General features: G+C 38.3%; 1 protein-coding gene across 1 annotated transcript in view; it reads right to left on the bottom strand.

Moving 5' to 3' along the window:
• Positions 1-22,477, bottom strand: part of PCLO (piccolo presynaptic cytomatrix protein) — a 398,487-nt gene that overhangs the window by 12,913 nt on the left and 363,097 nt on the right. Inside the window, exons 22-25 of the mRNA XM_040343440.1 lie at positions 19,980-20,174; positions 17,705-17,776; positions 10,442-10,580; positions 6,711-6,769 (exon numbers count right to left, since the gene is read on the bottom strand). Coding sequence (XP_040199374.1) covers positions 6,711-6,769; positions 10,442-10,580; positions 17,705-17,776; positions 19,980-20,174 — 465 coding nt within the window. The remainder of the gene's footprint in view (positions 1-6,710; positions 6,770-10,441; positions 10,581-17,704; positions 17,777-19,979; positions 20,175-22,477) is intronic.

Here is a 22,477-nt window from a genome sequence, read left to right as displayed (position 1 = left end):
AAGTAGAAATGCACCCATTTTTAAGCATCTGCTCAAAGTAAACATGCAAGCAGAAGCGGGCCTGACAACAACAAATGTCTTCAAGTATGCTTTGAGATCTACTGTATATTGCAAAGCACTTGTCTACAGGAACAAGGTACAATATGTAAAGAGATATACTCATTAGGGTGATGACTTACAGGTCTCATAAACCTGGCTTCACTTCAAATTGTACAGTATATTTGGCGGACTCTTTATTATTGAGAATATTAGTATACTATCAGTCATCCTTTAAGTAAGACGTGTCAGATAAGTTTTACTATAAACAAATGCCAGATATTGGTCTGTTGATCCATAAGGCAGGCTTTGCTAATAATTTATTGTCTATCTTTGAAAACCAGGGATATCTGAATTTGATGTTTAGTAATGTTTTTGTACATACATTTTTTTTAAAGCATAAACAATATAACAGTGCTTATCATCTTTTTGGTAGTTTTCATTATTAAATTGGAGAACATTACTGTCTTTGCAATTGTTAAGTTAGCTTTCTTTAACTTCCATATAACTTTCAGGTAACTTTACACACACTGGCAAGGGTAACCAGTTGTAATCAAAGTATAAAAATGCCATTAGCACATTACTTTATCAAATACAAGTTGTAAAATCTGTTCACCTTACAAAGGGAACATTCATTTAGCTTACTAAATAGATTAAAGCTGTGTTCATGATGATTATCCAAACACCACAAAACATGTTTAATTCTCTTGCACATAACTGGATAAATCACGTGAACACAGAATCACTTACTTCACTAAGCTAACTGAAAATTGGCGTTTGTAAAGGGAACATACAATCCTCAAAGTGAAAATTTTTACATGCAGTAAATTGTTGTTGAACATTTGTCAGAAATATGTAACAGTTTTACAGAGGTTTATTAGTATGCATAGGTGACAAATGACCAGTATACAATAAGACAAATCATATAAAAACATATATATCCCCTCATACTCCCGGCCAGTCAGCTCAGCAGTGTCCCAGTGCAGACAGCAAGTCCTCTCATGTTCCCTTCCATTGTCAGCAGGTAGAAAGCCGAGAAGGAAGTTATATCTTCCTCCCCTGAATGCCGGGTCCTCCAAGCACCTGATTGGTTGTTAGGACGCTAGCAATCAACAGGATAAAGCCAGCAGTTCCACTTGATTGGGCTCTTCTTCTTCTCCTCCCCCAGAAGGATCATAGCTGCTGCTACTCACAATCAGTTTATATGTACTCGCCAAATCCGAGCAGCAAATTTTGAGGGCTGATTTATGTGATTCATCAGATTCATCATTATTTTGCAATAATGCTGGTAAAAATAAGACAAACTGCATACAAATGTACAATGTACCATGTATTTTCAGCAATGGGCAAATCTGCCTGGGTACAATACTCCAAAGGTTCAGCAACTCTTGTTTGAAATTCAGCAATCCCAAACTAAGCAAACAATCATATTAAACTCTATGTAGGACTAATCCTATTAGTATATTCTGCCCATTTTTAGGGTTAACAGGCAAACTACTTTCCCAAAAGGTATAGGAAACTGGGCAACTAATATCAAATAAATAAATAAATAATGCAATAGAGCTGGGAGAGGGTCTTTTCAATCAGCTTCAAGTGCAACATTGAAAACAAAACCCAGGGAGCATGTGCATAGCTAACCAAAATGGCTGCTTATGCCACTTAGGAACGCTTAACACCACTCTGGTTTATTAGTGCTGCCAGCCGAGCACAAAGCACTAAAGGCTACATCCACATTACAGGGTATAATCTGACCATTGGGGACTAGCAAAATGCTTGAAGGAATTTCTAAAAGGTCACAATTGCAGCTGCCAACAACACATATGCTGCATGCAGAAGAGGGCAAGATGGCAGCAGCAGCACAAACACAGGAACAGGCAACAAGCAAACACTCAGTCCCATATGGCATTCTGGCATGTCCAGCAAGATATTTAAACCTGGAATATGATCACAGATGCCATCACCTGTGAGTAGAGAATCTCCTGGTCATAAAGCCGCAGGTTTTACAACATCTTTCATAGACCCTAGAGGACATGATGAATACTGTGACACAAAGTCCTGATTTACTGAATGTAATACTACTGTAGACAGTCCCAAGTATCCCAATGACCAAGGCCTTGCAAAAGCAACAAAGCAAATCACTTCTAAGATCAAAGCAGACATCAGACATGGGATCACGCATGGAAGCAATTGAACAAAAACTGGATCCCAATTTTGCTAGAACCAACCAAAATGCTATGTGTATACAGGATCTACTAAAACAATGATCTAGAAAACAGATCTAGACAGTACAGTTTCTGTACTTGTGGTCTGTCGGCATTAAGAGGTTAAAGACCATCTTTTCACTTTGATCTCCTACTAAGCACCTAATTCCGCTCAACTCACCTTCTTTTCAAACATGTTAAATATCCTTAGATCCCATATAGATGGCACCATTATCTGTAAAGGGGATCCTAACATCCCCTTAGATATGAGCTTAAATCAATCAAACCTGAATAAAACTTAAAGGGTCACTAAAGGAAAACATTTTTTTTGCTGAAATGACTATTTACAGGGTATAGAGACATAAAAGTTAACTGATTCCTTTTAAACATGATTAAAAATAGATTAAATTCTATCATATAATGTGCCTCTAGTTTCACTTTTGGTTTTCATGGTTTTCATGGTTCATGGTTTCATGTTTATGTGAAGTAAAGAGACCCACAGGACAAAAACAAACAAATCCAGGGCAGTGTTTTGTTTTTAAATTGAATCTGATTGGTTCTGAGGAGTTTTAGACACACAGCTTAGACCACAGTGAGAAGCTCCCATGAGTTTTTTCATAAGGAGCCAGACAAGCAGTAAGTGTGGAGATCACAGCAGAATTACAGCTACTTCAAAGCAAAAACGAACAATGAGGACATGAAACCAGTACTGCAGTAAGGTAAAGGAAGCTATTTAGCTAAAAAAATAATTCCTTTAGTGATCCTTTAACTTAAACAACCAACCAAAACAGGCACTAAATTAGCTAAACTACTTAACTCAATAACCCTGGTGGTCACATAATTATTACTCCTGTTATTACTATTACTATTACTTACTATTACTATAACTATTACTCTTACTATACTATTCTAGTATTGACTATATACTGTATTTATCTTACCAATATTGAACCCTTTAGTATCCATGGCTATCATTTTTTGAAATGGCATGGTTAGATCCTTATTTGGTGACCTTGACGCTACTAGATGTCCAACCTAAGAACATTCCACTGGAGAGTAAAATACTCATTGCTAAGTGACCCTGTAATTTTCTGAGAAATCCAAACACATCAAAAACATATTTTTAACTTAATGCCCCTACATATACATCTCTAATCAAAATTGTACCTGCACACAAAGCCACTATACATATATATATATATATATATATATATATATATATATATATATATATATATATATATATATATATATATATATATATCACAAACTGCATCAGAGGTCAAGTGTCAACATCAGTCATATATCACACAGCCAGATTGTAAACTACAATCCTTACTAAAAGGTCAGAAAAATAAACCAGGCAGAGACTTGCATAAAAAATAAAATAAAAAATTGAAGACAAAAGAATGGCTCTTAATCTAGCATTAATAACTAAAGCTGAGAAAGGCATTGGGTGGAATGACCACACTTTTTATTTCCAAAAAGACATGATAGTGACATTGCTAGCTAGCTAAACTCTTACCTAAATTTCAGTATACTGTATGTCTATCCCCAAATCCACACCAGTACCAGAACACCAGAACCTACACCCAAAACCCCAACGTAATCTTACAAGGCAGTCCTAATTGTTTTCATTCTTACACAGTAATCCATAACAACCTCTTATAGCTGAAATCCAGACATTTCTTTAAGATCTCCCATTACCCAAACTAACCAAAGTACCGTACATAAGAATACCCTTGCAAGTCCAATCACATAGATGGAAATCAAAGAGGCTATAAGACAGGACACTCTCATTCCCCACCTAAAAAACATATTCAACACAATTATACAAGGGCAATATAAGGTTGGTGAGAGAGAATCTCAAAGGCATCACATCCCAAAATTATATAGCACAGGACACTGGTGTAGCAATCCCAACATGTTTCACCATTTGATAGGTTTCCTCAGGGGATGTATGCTACCACACCTGGACAGATAAATTAAATATAAAGGTGGATGTATATACATAGAAATTGTACATTCAAGATTCACAGTTGTATTCATATAGTACATTGGCAACTTGAATCAAACTTTGGCTATATAAGGGTATCACAATCCCCAAAAAACAAACAAAAACAACAAACACAGAGATTTCTGAAGGGCATCTTACCATAAAGGGCAATTGGCTGCATTTGACATTGAACCCACAGGGATTTTTCAAACAAGGATTAGTGTCCAAATTACCAGAGAGAAAGGAGGAGAAATAGTATCCATAGAAATCAAGAGACGGCACACAAACGCTCCTTCTTATGAAATTGTATTGTGCACTACAATACAGTTATAACATCTTTGAAATACTAACGAGTTTCTGTGTCAGCCTTCCTCATAGCATAGGTTTCAGGACACCCGACGCATAAATTACAGCAGCGTGGGTGTTTTTTTAAAGCAATTGTTTGTTGTTGTTTTTTTTGTGGATTTTGATACCCTTATATAGCCAAAGTTTGATTCAAGTTGCCAATGTACTATATGAATACAACTGTGAATCTTGAATGTACAATTTATATGCATATACATTCACCTTTATATTTAATTCACCTGTCCAGGTGTGGTAGTATACAGCCATGGCCAGAAGTTTTGAGAATGACACAAATACAAATTTTCACAAAGTCTGCTGCCTCAGTTTTTGAGATGGCAAATTGCATATACTCCAGAATGTTATGAAGAGTGATCAGACGAATTGCAATTAATTGAAAAGTTCCTCTTTGCCATGAAAATTAACTTAACAAGAAGGGCAGAAAAGAAGCCACTTCTCTCCAAAAAAAACATCAGGGACAGATTGATCTTCTGCAGAAAATATGGTGAATGGACTGCTGAGGACTGGGACAAAGTCATATTCTCCGATGAAGCCTCTTTCCGATTGTTTGGGGCATCAGGAAAAAGGCTTGTCCGGAGAAGAAAAGGTGAGCGCTACCATCAGTCCTGTGTCATGCCAACAGTAAAGCATCCTGAGACCATTCATGTGTGGGGTTGCTTCTCATCCAAGGGAGTGGGCTCACTCACAATTTTGCCCAAAAACACAGCCATGAATAAAGAATGGTACCAAAACACCCTCCAACAGCAACTTCTTCCAACAATCCAACAACAGTTTGGTGAAGAACAATGCATTTTCCAGCACGATGGAGCACCGTGCCATAAGGCAAAGTGATAACTAAGTGGCTCAGGGACCAAAACGTTGACATTTTGGGTCCATGGCCTGGAAACTCCCCAGATCTTAATCCCATTGAGAACTTGTGGTCAATCCTCAAAAGGAGGGTGGACAAACAAAAACCCACTAATTCTGACAAACTCCAAGAAGTGATTATGAAAGAATGGGTTGCTATCAGTAAGGAATTGGCCCAGAAGTTGATTGAGAGCATGCCCAGTCGAATTGCAGAGGTCCTGAAAAAGAAGGGCCAACACTGCAAATACTGACTCTTTGCATAAATGTCATGTAATTGGCGATAAAAGCCTTTGAAACGTATGAAGTGCGTGTAATTATATTTCACTACATCACAGAAACAACTGAAACAAAGATCTAAAAGCAGTTTAGCAGAAAACTTTGTGAAAACTAATATTTGTGTCATTCTCAAAACTTTTGGCCACAATTGTACATCCCCTGAAGAAATCAAGAAAATGGTGAAACATGTTGGGATTGCTACACCATGATATGTAACTGCAATGAATTCTTACGATGTATATTAAACATTATTTTTATTATTAAATATTAAATCCCAGCTCTTATACAAGAGCATCACCAAGTGTCCTGTTATACATTTATACAAGAGGAACCCTTGGACAGAGAAACCAATATGGCCTTTATCACAGTCATTCCTAAACCCAACAAAGATGCCAGCAAAATAGTAAAATACAGACCGATCTCCCTAACTAACAATGATGTAAAATTACTTACCAAAATCTTGGCTAATCAACTAGCCTCATTCTTGGGTAAATAAACCCAAAAAGACCAGGTAGAATTTATCTTGGGGGGACAAGGATGAGATTAGATTAAAAGGGCTGAAGATAAGATTTATTTGATATAATCCAGATGGAATGGAAGTCCCTCTAACCCAGGAATGCTATTATCGGTAGATTTACAGAAAACCTTTAATTCTATCTGTTGGACCTAATTGTTTGAGTTAGTGAATGTTTGGAATTTTGGCACTAACTTAATTTATATGCTTCAAAACTTTTATTTCAAGCCCCAAGCGATGATTCAAATGCAGGCATTACTCTCATTACTCTCAAAAAATATCCCAGTAAGACATAAGAAGAGGGGCCCCTTGTCTCCCCTGATATCTGTAATATCAATTGGACCTTTGGTAATTGCAATACGAGAAAACCCAACTATTAAAGGCTTTCACTGACAGTATAACCAGTTTACCCATAGGTATGTTTAATGTTTAAAATAATGTCAAGTTTCAAGTAGACAAAGACAAGTAACAATCTTACCTTCCGTTTCAGTCAAGCCTATTCCGGTTTGGTCTTGTCCATTTTGATTCATTTTTCCACTTTGAAAACAAAATAATGAAGATGACCTTCTTGAAATCAGTTTCATTGCATTACATAGTTACACTGAAACATATTTCTTTATCATATTGCTAGAACAATGACTATGTGATTTGTTTCACTCATTAAAAAGTGATATACGGGTGAAAGGTCAGGGAAAGTATTGATTGCTTAACCATAGCTTCTTAAATTTATAGCTGTTCCTAGATTCATAAAAATCTAACAGAACCATCTGACGATAACTATGGTATTTAAAGTGAAACACCAGACAAACAGCAAATATACAGTACAACTGAAATACAAAATTCTAACTGTTTAACCACTTGGCATCCTTCCTATTGTTAAAAGACGGCCACAAGGTGGCTCTCAATTGCCGGGAGGACGTCTTTAGCCCGCCGTAACACTGAGATGGCGATGCGCGTGCCTGGCGGCGGCGATGTCCGCCAGGCACCCGCGATCGGCGGTTACACAGACAGGGACGTGCATCTGTGTGTGTAAACACACAGATCCACACCCTGTCAGGGAGAGAGGAGACTGATGCTGTGTCCCTTGTACATAGGGACACAGATCGGTCACCTCCCCCAGTCAGTATCCTCCCCCGACAGTTAGAAACACTATGCAGGGTACACATTTAACACCTTCCTCACCCCCTAGTGTTAACCCCTTCCCTGCCAGTCACATTTATACAGTAATTAGTGCATATTTATAGCACTGATCGCTGTATAAATGTGAATGGTCCCAAAAATGTGTCAAAAGTGTCCGATGTGTCCACCATAATGTCGCAGTCCCAATAAAAATCGCAGATCGCCGCCATTACTAGTAAAAAAAATAATAATAAAAAAAAATAATTCTGTCCCCTATTTTGTAGGCGCTATAACTTTTGCGCAAACCAGTCGCTTATTGCGTTTTTTTTTTTTATACCATAAATATGTAGAAGAATACGTATCGGCCTAAACTGAATTATTATTTTTTTTTTTCAATTGGGATATTTATTATAGCAACAAGTAAAAAATATTGTGTTTCTTTTTTCAAAATTGTTCTCTTTTTTTGTTTATAGCGCAAAAAGTAAAAACCGCAGAGATGATCAAATACCACCAAAAGAAAGTTCTATTTGTGGGGAAAAAAGGACATCAATTTTGTTTGGGATCCACGTCGCACGACTGCGCATTTTAAATGACGTTTTTAAAAACGTAGTTTTTTTTTCATGCCAAAAAATGATCGTGTGTACGCGGCATCAGGCTTAGATGTGCTTTATGTTAACCTTTTCATTAAATATTTTTTATGTTTTGTCAAATAAGGAAAGCATATTAAAACTTTTCAATCAGCTTTTTTTAAAGATTTTTTCAGATTGCCTTATACAGGGTTCCAGGCACCCAGAAGTAAGGATAAGTAAGGGGAAGACAGGCTAGAAATACAGTTCAGAAATCATGTGTTTCTCATATAAAATGTGGAGAAAATTAAATGTGAAACAAAGGCCCACTCTCTTCCGACCCAAGGCCCAATTACTTTTCTTCCTTTTAATACAAGGTGCATTAAAGGAAATCTATGCCCTCTACTAATTGCTATAAAAATAAATGTAATGGTAAAACCATGTAAACATGTTAAGAAAGGGTGTAATGTAGGGACCCCCTGGGTTCTTTCGCATACACCTATATTCAAACATATGGCCGAAGTGTCTCAGTTTAAGGGCTTCATTTCTAGAACCTACTCCATGATTCTTAATGTATACCTGGAGGGTTTTCCCCTTACAGCTTCCAACAAGTGGGAGAGGGATGTAGGGACATTCGAGGATGAACAATGGGAGGAAGCACTCCAGGCAGTGCAACTATGCTCGTTAAACGTGGCCCAACAGTTATCTCAACTGTACATTGTTCTCAGAGTACATTACACACCTGACAGGCTGTTTAGAATGGGTTTGAGACTGGACTCCAACTGTTCTAGATGCGCAAGGGATCATGGGGACCTAATCCATCTGTTGTGGCGGTGCCCCAAGCTTTATTTGTTCTGGACGGGGGTTGTGGCCACCATTAATAGATTTTATCTGACTGCTATACCCATTGATCCGAAACCATGTTTACTGGGGATTTTGGACGGCATCCCCACAGATGACAATAGCAGGCAGGCCATAGCGAGGGCTCTGTTTCAGGCCCGCAGGCTGATCCTTCGACATTGGAAGGCGGTTGAGCCCCCAATGTTGAAGGAATAGATTACCCAAATGGGTGATACCATAAGAATGGAGAAGTATATCTATTAACACAGGGGTTGTTCGGGAAAATTTGATAGGCTGTGGGCTCCATGGTTGGATATGCCTGGCCTGTCCCCGGTTGATTTGGTCATGGATAGGCTGTTTAGATAGTTGATGGGTGGACAGGCGGGAGGTAGGGTGGACAGGGAATACGACTCATTACTTGTATGTATTTTGAATGCCGGGGCGATCTGTTGAAGGAATGGCACCCTTTAATTGTAGTAATTGACATGTGTGATATGTGATGGCATTGGTTGCTATGTAAACTGTCTGAATATACCTTTTGAGCTGATATCTGAACGGTTGGAACAATTTTGTGTCCTGTACAGTATGTGAGCTGTGGACTAGCTGTGAATTTATTTTCTGTTCCTTTTTTGTCTCAATAAACATCTTTGATTTAAAAAAAAAAGAAAGGATGTAGGAGGTCAGCCATTGTTGACTTTCCTGATACAAGCTACCTGGCTGTTATGTTGACCCACAAGCCCAAATACTTTTGGTCAATTATCTGGGACAGATATACACATCAAAAAAGTCAGAAGTCCTATCTCAATACCTTTTGGGTTAGTACTGAAGCAAGAGAACATTATAGTTCATTGAACAGCAAAGCCATCCTCTATTTTTTCATAATATTAATAATAATAATAATAATAATAATGTTTCTTTTAAGTATAGCTTCAATTTATTCCCGTTGCTTGAAACAATGTTAGGAAAAATTAAAAGCAAATCTTACTATTGGTGACATGTAGAGAAGGAGGTAAAAAGCTCACAGGAGCATCTCAAACTGATGTCAAATGGAAGCAAAAGGCATCTAAAACAAGCTGCATTTGTCCAAGAACACAGGCCCTTATAAAACCTTGCAGGGATTCTATTCCTTCTCCTGTCTAATGAAAATATTGACACAGTAACCCTTTCCCATGCTATCCAAACAAATAAAAATGGCATAAAAATACAACAAAAGATACAGTATATAATATACATGTTATCTGCATGTATCTCAGACTAACTGTTTTTTTCTATCTATTCCAGTGTTAATTGTATAGGACTGCAAACAAACTGCCCTGAATACAGTCATACAGTACATGTGAAAGCTGCCTCAAAAACCTATTTCAGATAAACATTACAATAAAATCTAAAATGATGTCCTCACGAAGTACTAGTTACCCATTCGAACATCTCACTCATGTGATAGCTGCTTTCTCCTGTTGATCAATTGTCTTCTGCCGGCTTCCCCCTGACCCTACTAGCACCTATAGCAGCCAATAGTTATAATTACAAGTGAATCCGACAGGCTGGTTGTACCCAAGTTGATTGATCAACTTGGTACATTCAGACTGCCCACACATGGTTCGAGTCTCGGCCAGTTCCTGCTAAACGAGCTGAGATTCGAACCGTCAATGGTCGGCCTTACAAAGAAGCAAATAAGACTTACATTCTGGGGACTTGGAACAGATTGTTATCTCCCTGTGTATTGTTGCCATCAGTCTCCGTGTTGTACCCACTGACATAGCTGTTGACTGATGAAGTTGTAGAAACAGTAGATTCAGTAGTCTTGTGAGCAGTTGGTTGTGCTGTACAAAAAAAGGCAAATGTTGAATTATAGACAACTGGATTAAATGATGATATCTAAAACAATGCAACATAATAAAACATAAGAAACATATACAACTCCTAAAGACCTTGCAAAAGACTTACAATAACAGCCACAAATACAGAACGCTGATGTAAATATACAGTTTATATTTATGATCTGTTATATCACCAATCTCCTTCTTGTGCATGTTAAACCTACAGATTGCAATGTTTATATACTTTATTAATATACGATTACTAAGTCTGTAAGAGTATACAGAGGAATTACATATTTTATCACAATGATGGAAATGATCATTGTGCCCCTCTGACACTTGCCTGTTGATGTGACATACAAATCAGTACATTAGGTAATCTTACTAAGTTGTATTGCTGCTGCTTATGTATGGTCTAAAATAATCATCTTTGAAAAACGTAACTTTGTTATCCAAACTGTCATATCCCTTTGCAATGGCTTTAAGTGCTATTCACAGTTAGACACCCACACGTTAACACTGCCCCCTTTTATTTTATATATGCTTTTTTATATATATATATACATATATATGTGTGTATACAGTATATACAGTATATATATATATATATATATATATATATATATATATATATATATATATATATATATATAAATATATATGAAATACAGTGGTTGAAGAAGATTTTAAGCAGGCTCCATGCAAACAGCCAGTCCTTGTATCTCCATGTTTTAAACAAGAACTGTGGTACAAAATGATGTCTCAAGTGTATGGCTGGTGATTTAGGGCTGTCCTGTCGAAAGAAGGTTGATAGAGAAGAATACCACTGGTCTTTTTAAGTTGAAAGCGGACACCAACAAAGAGACATTATAGCATTGTGGAGCTAGAGTGTTTGGACATTAAGTGGCGCCTGGATTCTCTGTGGTGATATTTTCTGGGATGTCACTTTCAATTAATAACAGACTATGCTCCCTTAAGGTGGTTGTCTCAGGCCAAAAATCGCAATTTGAGGGTGACCCACTGCTTTTCTGGCGTGTTGGTGCTGACTAACTGGTGAACAGACAGGAGGCTACAAGTCTTCAATTTTGTGTTCTGACACCACCTGTGAGGGTAAACTTTGTGGTTCATTTTGTTCTGTAGAGATGTAAAAGTTGGCAAGAAGCTCTTAAATGCACTTTGGATGTCTGGTCTTACAGCTGAATATCTATAATGGTTTTCTGTAATGCGGCCTTATTTTTTTTGTATGTATTTTTCATAAATGAATGTTGGTTTTCTAATCATTATTTTGTTTCTGTTTTCTAAATGAATGGTGTGCGTTATGCACATGCTATGACTTTCTCTGGAATATTTACAGGGATAAAGGCAGCTTCCTTAAATTACAGAAAAATGATGTGCTTCTGTAGATGTGCCCTGTCAAAAGATCTTTTTTCCTAAGTACAAACAGTTTTCAATCAACACATTTTGTACTTGAAAATGTGTGGGGATTTCAGCTTTATATCTGTTCTAAATACATTATTATTTTTTCTCTGTCGAAATTTGTGGGGGGTTTCTGTCTAGCCTACAACCAGTTCCCGCCTAGCCTATAGCACACGGACAGCTAGGCGGCACTCTCCTCCTTTAGGGTGGATGTCATATGATGTGATCCCGTTCATGCCACTTGTGCAAACTTTCAGGGGCACGCAGATCGGTGATTAGTGGTGATCATTGTCTCTTTACAATGTGATCAGCTGTGTCCAATCACAGCTGATCCCATGTAAACAAATGACGGTTATTTGCATTTCATTTCCTCTGTCACTATGGGGGGGGGGGGATTTTCTAAACCTTGTGCAATCAGAATCTGGTGCAGCTGTACATGGTAGCCAAACAGCTTCTAACTTCAGCTTGTTCAATTAAGCTATGACAATAAAACCTGGAAGCTGATTGTTTTCTATGCACAGCTGCACCAGATTTTGCACAATGCAATTTTAGTAAGTAACCCCCTATGTGGGGAAAGGAAAGCTGATAACCAGCTTTCCTGTTCTTATAAGTGCAGCCCCATCATTGCCAATCAGTACCCATAGGTTCAGCATATCAGTGCCCATTAGTGCAGCATATCAGTATTCATTAGTACCCCCTATCAGTTAACATCACTGCTTCCTTATCAGTGCAACCTCATAAGGGTCCATCAGTGCGGTCTATCAGTGGCCATCAGTGCCACCTCATCAGTGCAGCCTCATCAATGCCCATCAGTGCAGGCCCATCAGTGCAGCCAATCAATACCCATCAGTGTAACCTCATCAGCACAAATCAGTGAAGAATACAAATTACTTATTGGCTAAATTTTATAACAGAAATTAAAAAAAAAAAATCCTCAATTTTTTTTCCTTCAAAATGTTTGTTGTTTTTTACATTTGTTTAGCAAAAAAAAAAGCCAGTGGGGATTAAATACCACCAAAAGAAATCTCCATCCGTCTCAAAAAAATGATACAAATGTCATCAAGGTACAGTTTTACATGCAATTGTCATTCACAGTGTGAAAGTGTTGAAAGCTGAAAATTGGCCTGCGCAGGAAGGCGGTGAAAGTGTCCTGTATTAAATCAATTATAATTGTACTATTTGTTTAGAAGTATGCCTTATCACATGATGGTTGGCTGGCAGCTCAGAGCCAGATAAGATAATAAAAATATTTAAGTATGCCTTCCATGAGGAGTTTGAAATTATGTTTTTGTATTGCAGTTCTCTTTAATAAAATGATACACATATGTGGACATACAATTGACTGTCCCCAGGGCCATATTTTATACAGATCTTAATGCAGCAGTATTGTGTGTTATAGCCCATTCACATTGGTCCATTTTGGTCCACACTGTTTAGATTCGTAATCCAAATCTAAAAAAAAATCTGTGTTCACGGTCCAATTTGGATTGTATTTTTGTCTGTGTAAACATGTGTGCTATTGTTCACATACATACAGCACAAATGGACCCTATATACTGCCACTGTTTCTCAGGGCCATCATGAATAGTGTGCAATTCCCAACGTAGAATGACTTCAGCTTCAGTCATTCTGAACAACTGAAGGCTGAGGTCACTCTGCTCCTGTGCTGCCCCTGCTGATTACACACTTGGGGGTAGATCCACAGAACAAGTACGCCGGCGTACTTTCAAATTACCCGCGTCGTATCTTTAGTTTGAATCCTCAAACCAAGATACGACGGCATCTGGGTAAGATCCGATAGGCGTACGGCTCTGTACGCCTTCGGATCTTAGATGCAATACTTCGGCGTCCAATGGGTGGAGTTTGTGTCGTTTTCCGCGCCGGGTATGCAAATTAGCGGTTTACGACGATCCACGAACGTATGCGCGGCCGTCGCATTCTGTAACATCGTCTGTAGTCTGCTTTTTCCGGTGTATAGTTAAAGCTGGTATTTTGCGGCGTATACATAGACTTGCCGTCGTCCCCGCGTCGAAATTTGAATTTTGTTTTTGCGTAAGTCGTCCGTGAATCGGGATAGACGTAACTCATGTCTAAGTTAAAAAAATGACGTCCTAGCGATGTCATTTAGCGCAATGCACGGCGCCCAATTTGAAATCCACCGCCAGAAATACACTACGCCAGAAACTTACGGCGCAAAATCGTTGAGGTTTCGAAAGAACACCAGGTAAGGTACGGCGGCGTAGTGTATCTCTGATACGCTGCGCCAATCTACTTGTATGTGGATCTGGCCCTTGATGTTTACATCTGAAACTTGAAAGAGTCATTCATGCAGTGGTTAGCGCGGGTACAGAAAGACTGTATCCAAAGTCATTCTGCACTTAGGTTGCCACCACTTGAATGCATTCAGGCTCTACATGTAAACAATAAGTATCAGTGGCACAGATGCATAGTGCACAAGTCCAACTAATATGGACATAAGCACATTTACAGTACAGTGGGGTTCGAAAGTTTGGGCACCCAAGGTAAAGATTTGTATTAATGTGCATAACAAAGCCAAGGAAAGATGGAAAAATCTCCAAAAGGCATCAAATTACAGATAAGACATTCTTATATGTCAAAAAAAGTTAGATTTTATTTCCATCATTTACACTTTCAAAATTACAGAAAACAAAAAAATGGCATCTGCAAATGTTTGGGCACCCTGCAGAATTTATATCATGCACTGCCCCCTTTGCAAAGCTAAGACCTGCCAGTGTCATGGATTGTTCTCAATCATTGTCTGGGAAGACCAGGTGATGTCAACCTCAAAGGTTTTAAATGCCCAGACTCATCTGACCTTGCCCCAACAATCAGCACCATGGGCTCTTCTAAGCAGTTGTCTAGAAAACTGAAACTGAAAATAGTTGATGCTCACAAAGCTGGAGAAGGCTATAAGAAGATAGCAAAGCGTTTTGAGATGTCAATATCCTCTGTTCAGGATGTAATTAAGAAATGGCAGTCATCAGGAACAGTGGAAGTTAAAGCAAGATCTGGAAGACCAAGAAAAATATCAGACAGAACAGCTCACAGGATTGTGAGAAAAGCAATTCAAAACCCACGTTTGACTGCACGATCCCTCCAGAAAGATCTGGCAGACACTGGAGTTGTGGTACACTATTCCACTATAAAGAGATACTTGTACAAATATGGTCTTCATGGAAGAGACATCAGAAGAAAACCTCTTTTACCTCCTCACCACAAAAATCAGTGTTTGAACTTTGTAAATGAACATATAGACAAGCCTGATGCATTTTGAAAACAAGTTCTGTGGACCGATGAGTTTAGAATATAAATTTTTGGCCGGAATGAGCAAAGGTACGTTTGGAAAGGGCACAGAATTTAATGAAAAGAACCTCTGCCCAACTGTTAAGCATGGGGGTGGATCAATCATGCTTTGGGGTTGTATTGCAGCCAGTGGCACAGGGAACATTTCACGAGTAGAAGGAAAAATGGATTCAATAAAATTTCAGCAAATTTTGGATGGAAACTTGATGCCATCTGTGAAAAAGCTGAAGTTAAAGAGATGATGGCTTCTACAAATGGATAATGATCCTAAACGCACCTCAAAATCCACGGGGGTTACATCAAGAGAAGTAAACTGAAGGTTTTGCCATGGCCTTCACAATCTCCTGACCTCAACATAATTGAAAATCTATGGATAGACCTTAAAAGAGCAGTGCGTGACAGACAGCCCAGAAATCTCAAAGAACTGGAAGACTTTTGTAAGGAAGAATGGGCAAAGATACCTCAAACAAGAATTGAAAGACTCTTGGCTGGCTACAAAAAGCGTTTACAAGCTGTGATACTTGCCAAAGGGGGCAGTACAAGATATTAACTCTGCAGGGAGCCCAAACTTTTGCAGATGCCATTTTTTTGTTTTCTGTAATCTTGAAAGTGTAAATGATGGAAATAAATTCTAACTTTTTTTGACATATTATAAGAATGTCTAATCTGTAATGTGATGCCTTTTGGAGATTTTTCCATCTTTCCTTGGCTTCGTTATGCACATTAATACAAATTTTTACCTGGGGTGCCCAAACTTTCGATCCCCACTGTATGTCTTTATGAGTTTAAATGCAGTATGGATGACTTTTTATGCAGGATCTTACTGCCAAAATGATCCTGCATAAATACTATATGACCATTTGTAATAGGCTTTAACATTCAATAGTATAGTGATATGAAACCCCCATTGGTCTTTTGCAGTCCAGCCCACATTAACAACCTGGGTTTTAACATTGTTGCAGTAATTTGGAAACACGGTATTGAATTTAACTTCAATTTACAGGGAAACCTGTAAGAACCCATCAGCGTGACATATCAAGAGTAGAGAGATGCCAACAGTCTGTGCAGGCAAAAACTATTTGGTTTATTGACTAAAACTGGAGAGTGCAAAATCTGGTGTTTTTGTCAAAGCTTAATTGAACAAGCTGAAGTTAGAAACTGATTGGCTATAATGCACAGCTGCACCATATTTTCTACTCTCCAGTTTTACTAAATCAACCTTTATGTTCCCTAAGTTTTACCATATGAAAAAAACATGAAATTAAAACAGAACTGCTATATATGGGGGCAGATCCACAGAGCAAAACAAGATACAACGGCATCTGGGTTAGATCCGACAGGCGTACGTCTATCGTACGCCTTCGGATCTAAGATGCAATTCTTCGTCGTCCGCTGGGTGGCGTTCCCGTCGTTTTCCGCGTCGGGTATGCAAATTAACTATTTCCGACGATCCACGAACGTACGAGAGGCCGTCGCATTTTTTCACGTCGTCTCTAGTCGGCTTTTTCCGGCGTATAGTTAAAGCTGCTATCCTGTGGCGTATAGTTAAACCTGCTATGTTAAGTATGGCCATCGTTCCCGCGTTTAATTTGAATTTTTTTTTGTTTGCGTAAGTCATTCGTGAATTGGGATGGACGTAATTCACGTCTGTTAAAAAAAATGACGTAATTTTGCGCAATGCACGGCGGGAAATTTAGGGACGGCGCATGCGCAGTTCGTTCGGCGCGGGGACGCGCTTCATTTTAATGAAACACACCCCCTACTCGCCGCATTTGAATTCCGCGCCGTTACGCCGCTTGAGATACACTACGCCGCCGTAACTTATGGCGCAAAATCTTTATGGATTCGAACCAAAGCCAGGTAAGGTACGGCGGCGTAGGGTATCTCATATACGATGCGCCGGGGCAGATCTTTGTGGATCTGCCCCATGCTCTTTAAAAGTGGGCCTTTCCTGAAAATACATTTTATTTTCACAAGAACTTGCAATGTTGTTGATATCATAGCAGTGATTTTACTACAGGCAGTCCCCAAGTTACGAACACAATAAGGACTGTAGGTTTGTTCATAAGTGGAATTTGTTCGTAAGTCGGAACACTGCATTTGTAAGTGTAACTTCCGCCTGTGCATGGATATGGGATGTTCCGGGCGCTTGTTATGTTGTCTGGGGCTCTTCTGGCCATGCAGTACATGTAGTACTGCAGTGTGGGATGTGTTTGGAGGTGCTCGGAGGTATCCAGGACCATCATGGAGCACAAGTGGCCAGCATTTGAGGCAGTTTGTAAGTAGTAGTCTTTCGTAACTCGGGTGTTCATAACTCGGGACTGCCTGTATAGGGAAACAGCAATCAGTTAGTAAATTTTATGACAGATAGTAATATCACTCTTTACCTTCAGCCTTGACGGACCCATCAGACATCACCTTCTTGAGTGCAAGCTGGCTTTGGTCTTTGCTGTCATTTGCTGGTGAAGGCAGATTGTCAGACTGAGTTCTTTGAATTGGGAGTACTCCTGCTATGCTGTGTCTATGCTGCTTCCTGGCATAATTACACTTATCGCTTTTATGTGCTGCTGTGGCAGTGTGGGTGAAATGGAAACCCATAGTATGTATCCTCAGATGGAACCAGCTTAAATGTTATTCATGCAAACAGAAGTGTTCTTTTCTGTATTCAGATAGGTAGTGTTTTTAACATCAAAAGAGACACCACATGCACAGCATTAAGGGGCTTTAAAACTGGCTGTTTCTTTTTATTGGTTTAAAATGTTTCCCACCATGGTTCTAATCCTGTGAGAAGACATGCAATAACAAATTTCTGTGACAAACACAAGTATGTCTCTTAGAAAATTTTCATTCACTTAAGCGAAAAACTCTGGGCTCCTGATTGTAAGAACAAGTCATATTCCATAACATTACAATAGCGCTGTTTAGGAAATGGATTTCTTGTTTCTGTTGATGCATAAATATAAATAGCTATACCATAAGGTTAAAACAAAAGCAAATTATTATTTACAACAAAAGTGCTTGCTTTAACATAAGGAATCATAGTTTCAGTGTTTAATATTGCTGTCTCTATAATTGGTCTTTGTTTACATATCTGAAAATAACAGGCAAATAATCAGAAATCTGTTGCATAGTCCACTGTGACATGGATTATACCAATGATTGGTTGTAATTTTAGCTGTGAGTTTGTACAACCAGACATTTAACCATACTGATCAGAGTCAGGTGACTATGTAAAAAATATTACCACTATCTTCCCTAATTTGCCAACTACATTTTAATAAATGGGAATACCCTGCTGTAAAATTTAAACATGTTATGTCCCACAGTTAAAGTCTACATTGGCCAGGTTGCCTCACTGTAAATGATAAATACAACTTTATGCTTTAGCAACTTCAACAAATATGAGGGAATTTCAAAAGAAATCCTGACTCTGATTACTGCCTCATATGACCAACTAAAGTGTTTATTTTTTTATTTTTGAGAACATATTTCCATGTAACTAGTATCACTAAGTATGGTCTATACCTTCCTTTGTTTCAAATGATTTCATATACATTAAGCCCTTACATCAAAATGTCTGTTACATTTTACAGAACTGATATTATTTTTACAATACTGTCTTTTTTTTAATATCCAACTGACACTTTAATAATATTATGTACATTATATTGAATGACTTTTATAATACAATACAAAAAAACATGTTAATTTACAATGTATCTCATGGCTATTTTAACTATGCAAGACTCCCTTAAACTGAAAATTGTTAGTGGTGACCAACCTCAATCTATTTTTGCAGTGTAACATACCATTGATATGCACTGTTTAAAAAGATAATAAATATTTCTGTTAGAAAGCTAAGTTTTAACAATTATGGGACATAGTTCCAGCCCTGTACATACTGTATCACACTGTAGATTTTTTTGCTAAGTAGAATTTACCCTTTATTTGACAACTTTATGCGTGCCTATCTATAGAGCTTCTTTTTCATCTGTACCACAAACAAAAAGTTTGATCTTGATAAGATAAACAATCTAGACTCTAGACAGTAATTCTACAATGTCAAAATACATAAATACACTTAATTTTTTTTACATATTAGGAATATATGTATGAGCATGCGGTGATAATACGCATTCACTTAGAATGGTATGAGAATTTGTCTTTACAATAATGCGATTTGGTGTTATGACTGGTCTGGTGTAGCCAATGGTTATACTGTAGCGATCACATACATAGGTTTTCTTAAAATATTTGTTAATGAATAAATGTTTAAATGTAGATGATGCAAAAGGGAATATGTATGTATAAAATGTTCTCAACTTTATGATTCTCAAACTAATTAAAAAAAAACAGTAATGAAGACTAAACCCACAGAAGTTGAACAAGTAATCAACACTATGGGGCATAACAGACAATATACAAGATGAAAACACTTTGATGGTAGTATGAACCAATGAGGAAACAGCCAGTTTCATTAAGTATCAGTAAACAAAAAGTTAGGTAACACATATTAAATGTGGACACAATTTTCACAATAAAGGACATTTAACAAGGTGAACAAGTAGTGACAACAAATAATGGTCAACAAGGGGAAACAGCAGGAAAGGCAACAGATGAACATTAAGCTGCCATGCTGAGGAATTTATTTGCGTCTTTTACTTGGTTGAAGGCGAAGCTGTTGGACAGCTGCTTCGGCAGCAGCGATGGCTGCTCCAGCATCTTCAAGGTGGGTCTGAGTGACACTGCCTTTACTTTGGCTACGTGATGGTCCATGTGAACGGAGGTGTCCCTCAGAGGATGACTTTGAGCTACCAGGGCTGCTATGAGATTTTTCTATAGTGGGAACCTGCATATCTAGTAGTGGAAAACAATAAAACAGGTTTAACATTGAATACTTTGTATTGATTTTGTTATTCAATATCTACAAAACATGATACATTGTATTGTTGACTATTCTTTCAAATAATCTTCAAAACTGAATGAAACATGTAGTAATTTCTATTATGAATATCTTATGTTACTGGGCAGTACTATTAAAGAAACTCCAAAGTTATTGCTGCTGCCAAGCTGTGAGTACTGTCCCTTGCTGTAGTCTGTGGAGTCTGTTTCAGCTTCATACAAACGCTATTTTGAAAGCAAAGTCACACTTTGATGATGTCACTTTCAAAAAAATATATATTTAACAGATCAGTGCACATCCAGATCCCCAATAAATGGGTAACATGTGTTAGAGGAGTGGGCCTCATAGGCAGGGGTCTGGTTGTGCACTGTTCTGTTTAATAAAGATTTTTGAAGAAAGTGATGTCATGGTGTGCATCCTTGTATTCAACATAGTGATTTGGGCTGAAGTTTACAAGTATGTTTATATAAAAAGTACAATTGCACATTAGCGATGAGTGAATCTATGTTTGATTCACAAGTTTGCAAAGTCCTTTTTGAAATTTGGTGAACACGAACTTAGTGAATCCCTTTGAAGTCTATTAGGCAGTAAATCCTGTTAGTACATTCGGACAAATTTTAGGTCTAATAGGCAAATTACTGTCAAAAAAGGTATGGCAGGCTGGGCATTGCCATGGGACATTTACCACTGCAAAAAAAATGTAAAAAACATAGGTAGATAATAGCTGCACATATAAATTGGCCAGTAGCTTGGTGCAGCTATCCCTGTTCTTGCTGATGAAAAACGGTCCTGCCACTGGCCATGTGCTATTAAACACTTATTAAGAATTAGGAGACTGCAGATAATACAGCAGTATAACATTGGAGAGTAGAACATTTTAAGGAAGGAGAATTGGTTGAAATGTGGAAGAGAAAAATAGTACAGTCAGGTGTTTTACTACAAGAATCAAGAGACTGCAGATGAAACAGCAGTGTAAAATTGACAAGCAGCAGTATCATTTTAAATAGCACAGCTATGGGTTTCAAGTAAGAAGTGCAGTTCCTGGCGTAACCAGAAGAGTTGATCGATAGTTTTTCTTTTGTCTGTGTTTCTTCATTTTTTTTTTTTATTATATATTTTTAGAGGGGTTAGAGACATTTTTTTTTCTATAAAAACATTCATCTCGGGCTGGTCTAGGCCTGCGATTGGCTGGAAACTTTGAAAGCATAATGTTGTGTTAGCCCCCGTTATATATTTTTTGTAGGAGAAGGAAATGGAAAAGACAAGAGGGATGAATGGGTGTTTTTTTTTTGCTGAAACTGGACTGTATTCCATAAATGGTTATTCCTTGCTGACCTGTATTAGAGGTTTTAATAATTTGGGTCGGGGCGGCTATTCATGCCATCCAGTTGCGAGACTACATCTCCTCTACGAAGGAGGGTACCCTTGCATATACGTATCTGGACGTTGTATCCGGTTGGGGTTTTTCCCCAAAATGTTGCTAACTGTCTCAGGTTTACAGTTAGTGTTATAGGCATGTTTATTTTACTCTTGTTTATTTGTTTTTTTCTTCTCTTTTTCTTCCTGACTCTTCCCTGCCCTTTCAAGTTTTGACTCTGTGCTCCGTAGTGATTGTCTGGTCCTGGTTCTCAGTGAAGCTACGGTCGCTTGCTCCAGCTGCTTCATGCTCGCCCAGGTTGACACAAGGTAAGAGTGCTCTGCCCTACCACGATGGCTAGTGGTTATCCCACAGATTATTCGATCATCACTCATAATGTGCATGGTTTTAATTCACCCGTTAAAAGAACCAAAGCTTTCCAATTTTACCAAAAACAAAAAGCGAATGTCCTCCTATTGCAGGAGACCCATTTTTGTAAGACATCGGCCCCTAGATATCTGAATGTGAAATACCCACAATTCTACTTGGCCTGCGGCCCTGCCAAGCGGGGTAGTGTGGCGGTCTGCTTTTCTAAGCGGACTCCCTTCACGCCCCTCACAGTGGTAAAGGACAAGGGGGGCAGATACGTGATGGTGGCTGGTCGCCTCCATGATCAATTGGTCTCCTTTATATCATATTATACCCTAAATACGGGACAGGTTGAATTCTTTAGCAAAATGCTTAGAGTGTCGATGCCCAAGATACAGGGACAGGTGATCCTGGGTGGGGATAGCAATATCCTGTTAGATAGGGTAATGGACAAGTCTGACCCTGCCAAACCAATCCTTAAAAGACCACCGACTGACAGTAACAGGGTTGCGCGCCTACTTCACCTTTACG

The sequence above is a fragment of the Rana temporaria genome, chromosome 3 (genome assembly GCF_905171775.1).
Source record: "Rana temporaria chromosome 3, aRanTem1.1, whole genome shotgun sequence".
Taxonomy (NCBI): Eukaryota; Metazoa; Chordata; class Amphibia; order Anura; family Ranidae; genus Rana; species Rana temporaria.
This window is presented reverse-complemented; position numbering and strand designations above follow the sequence as displayed.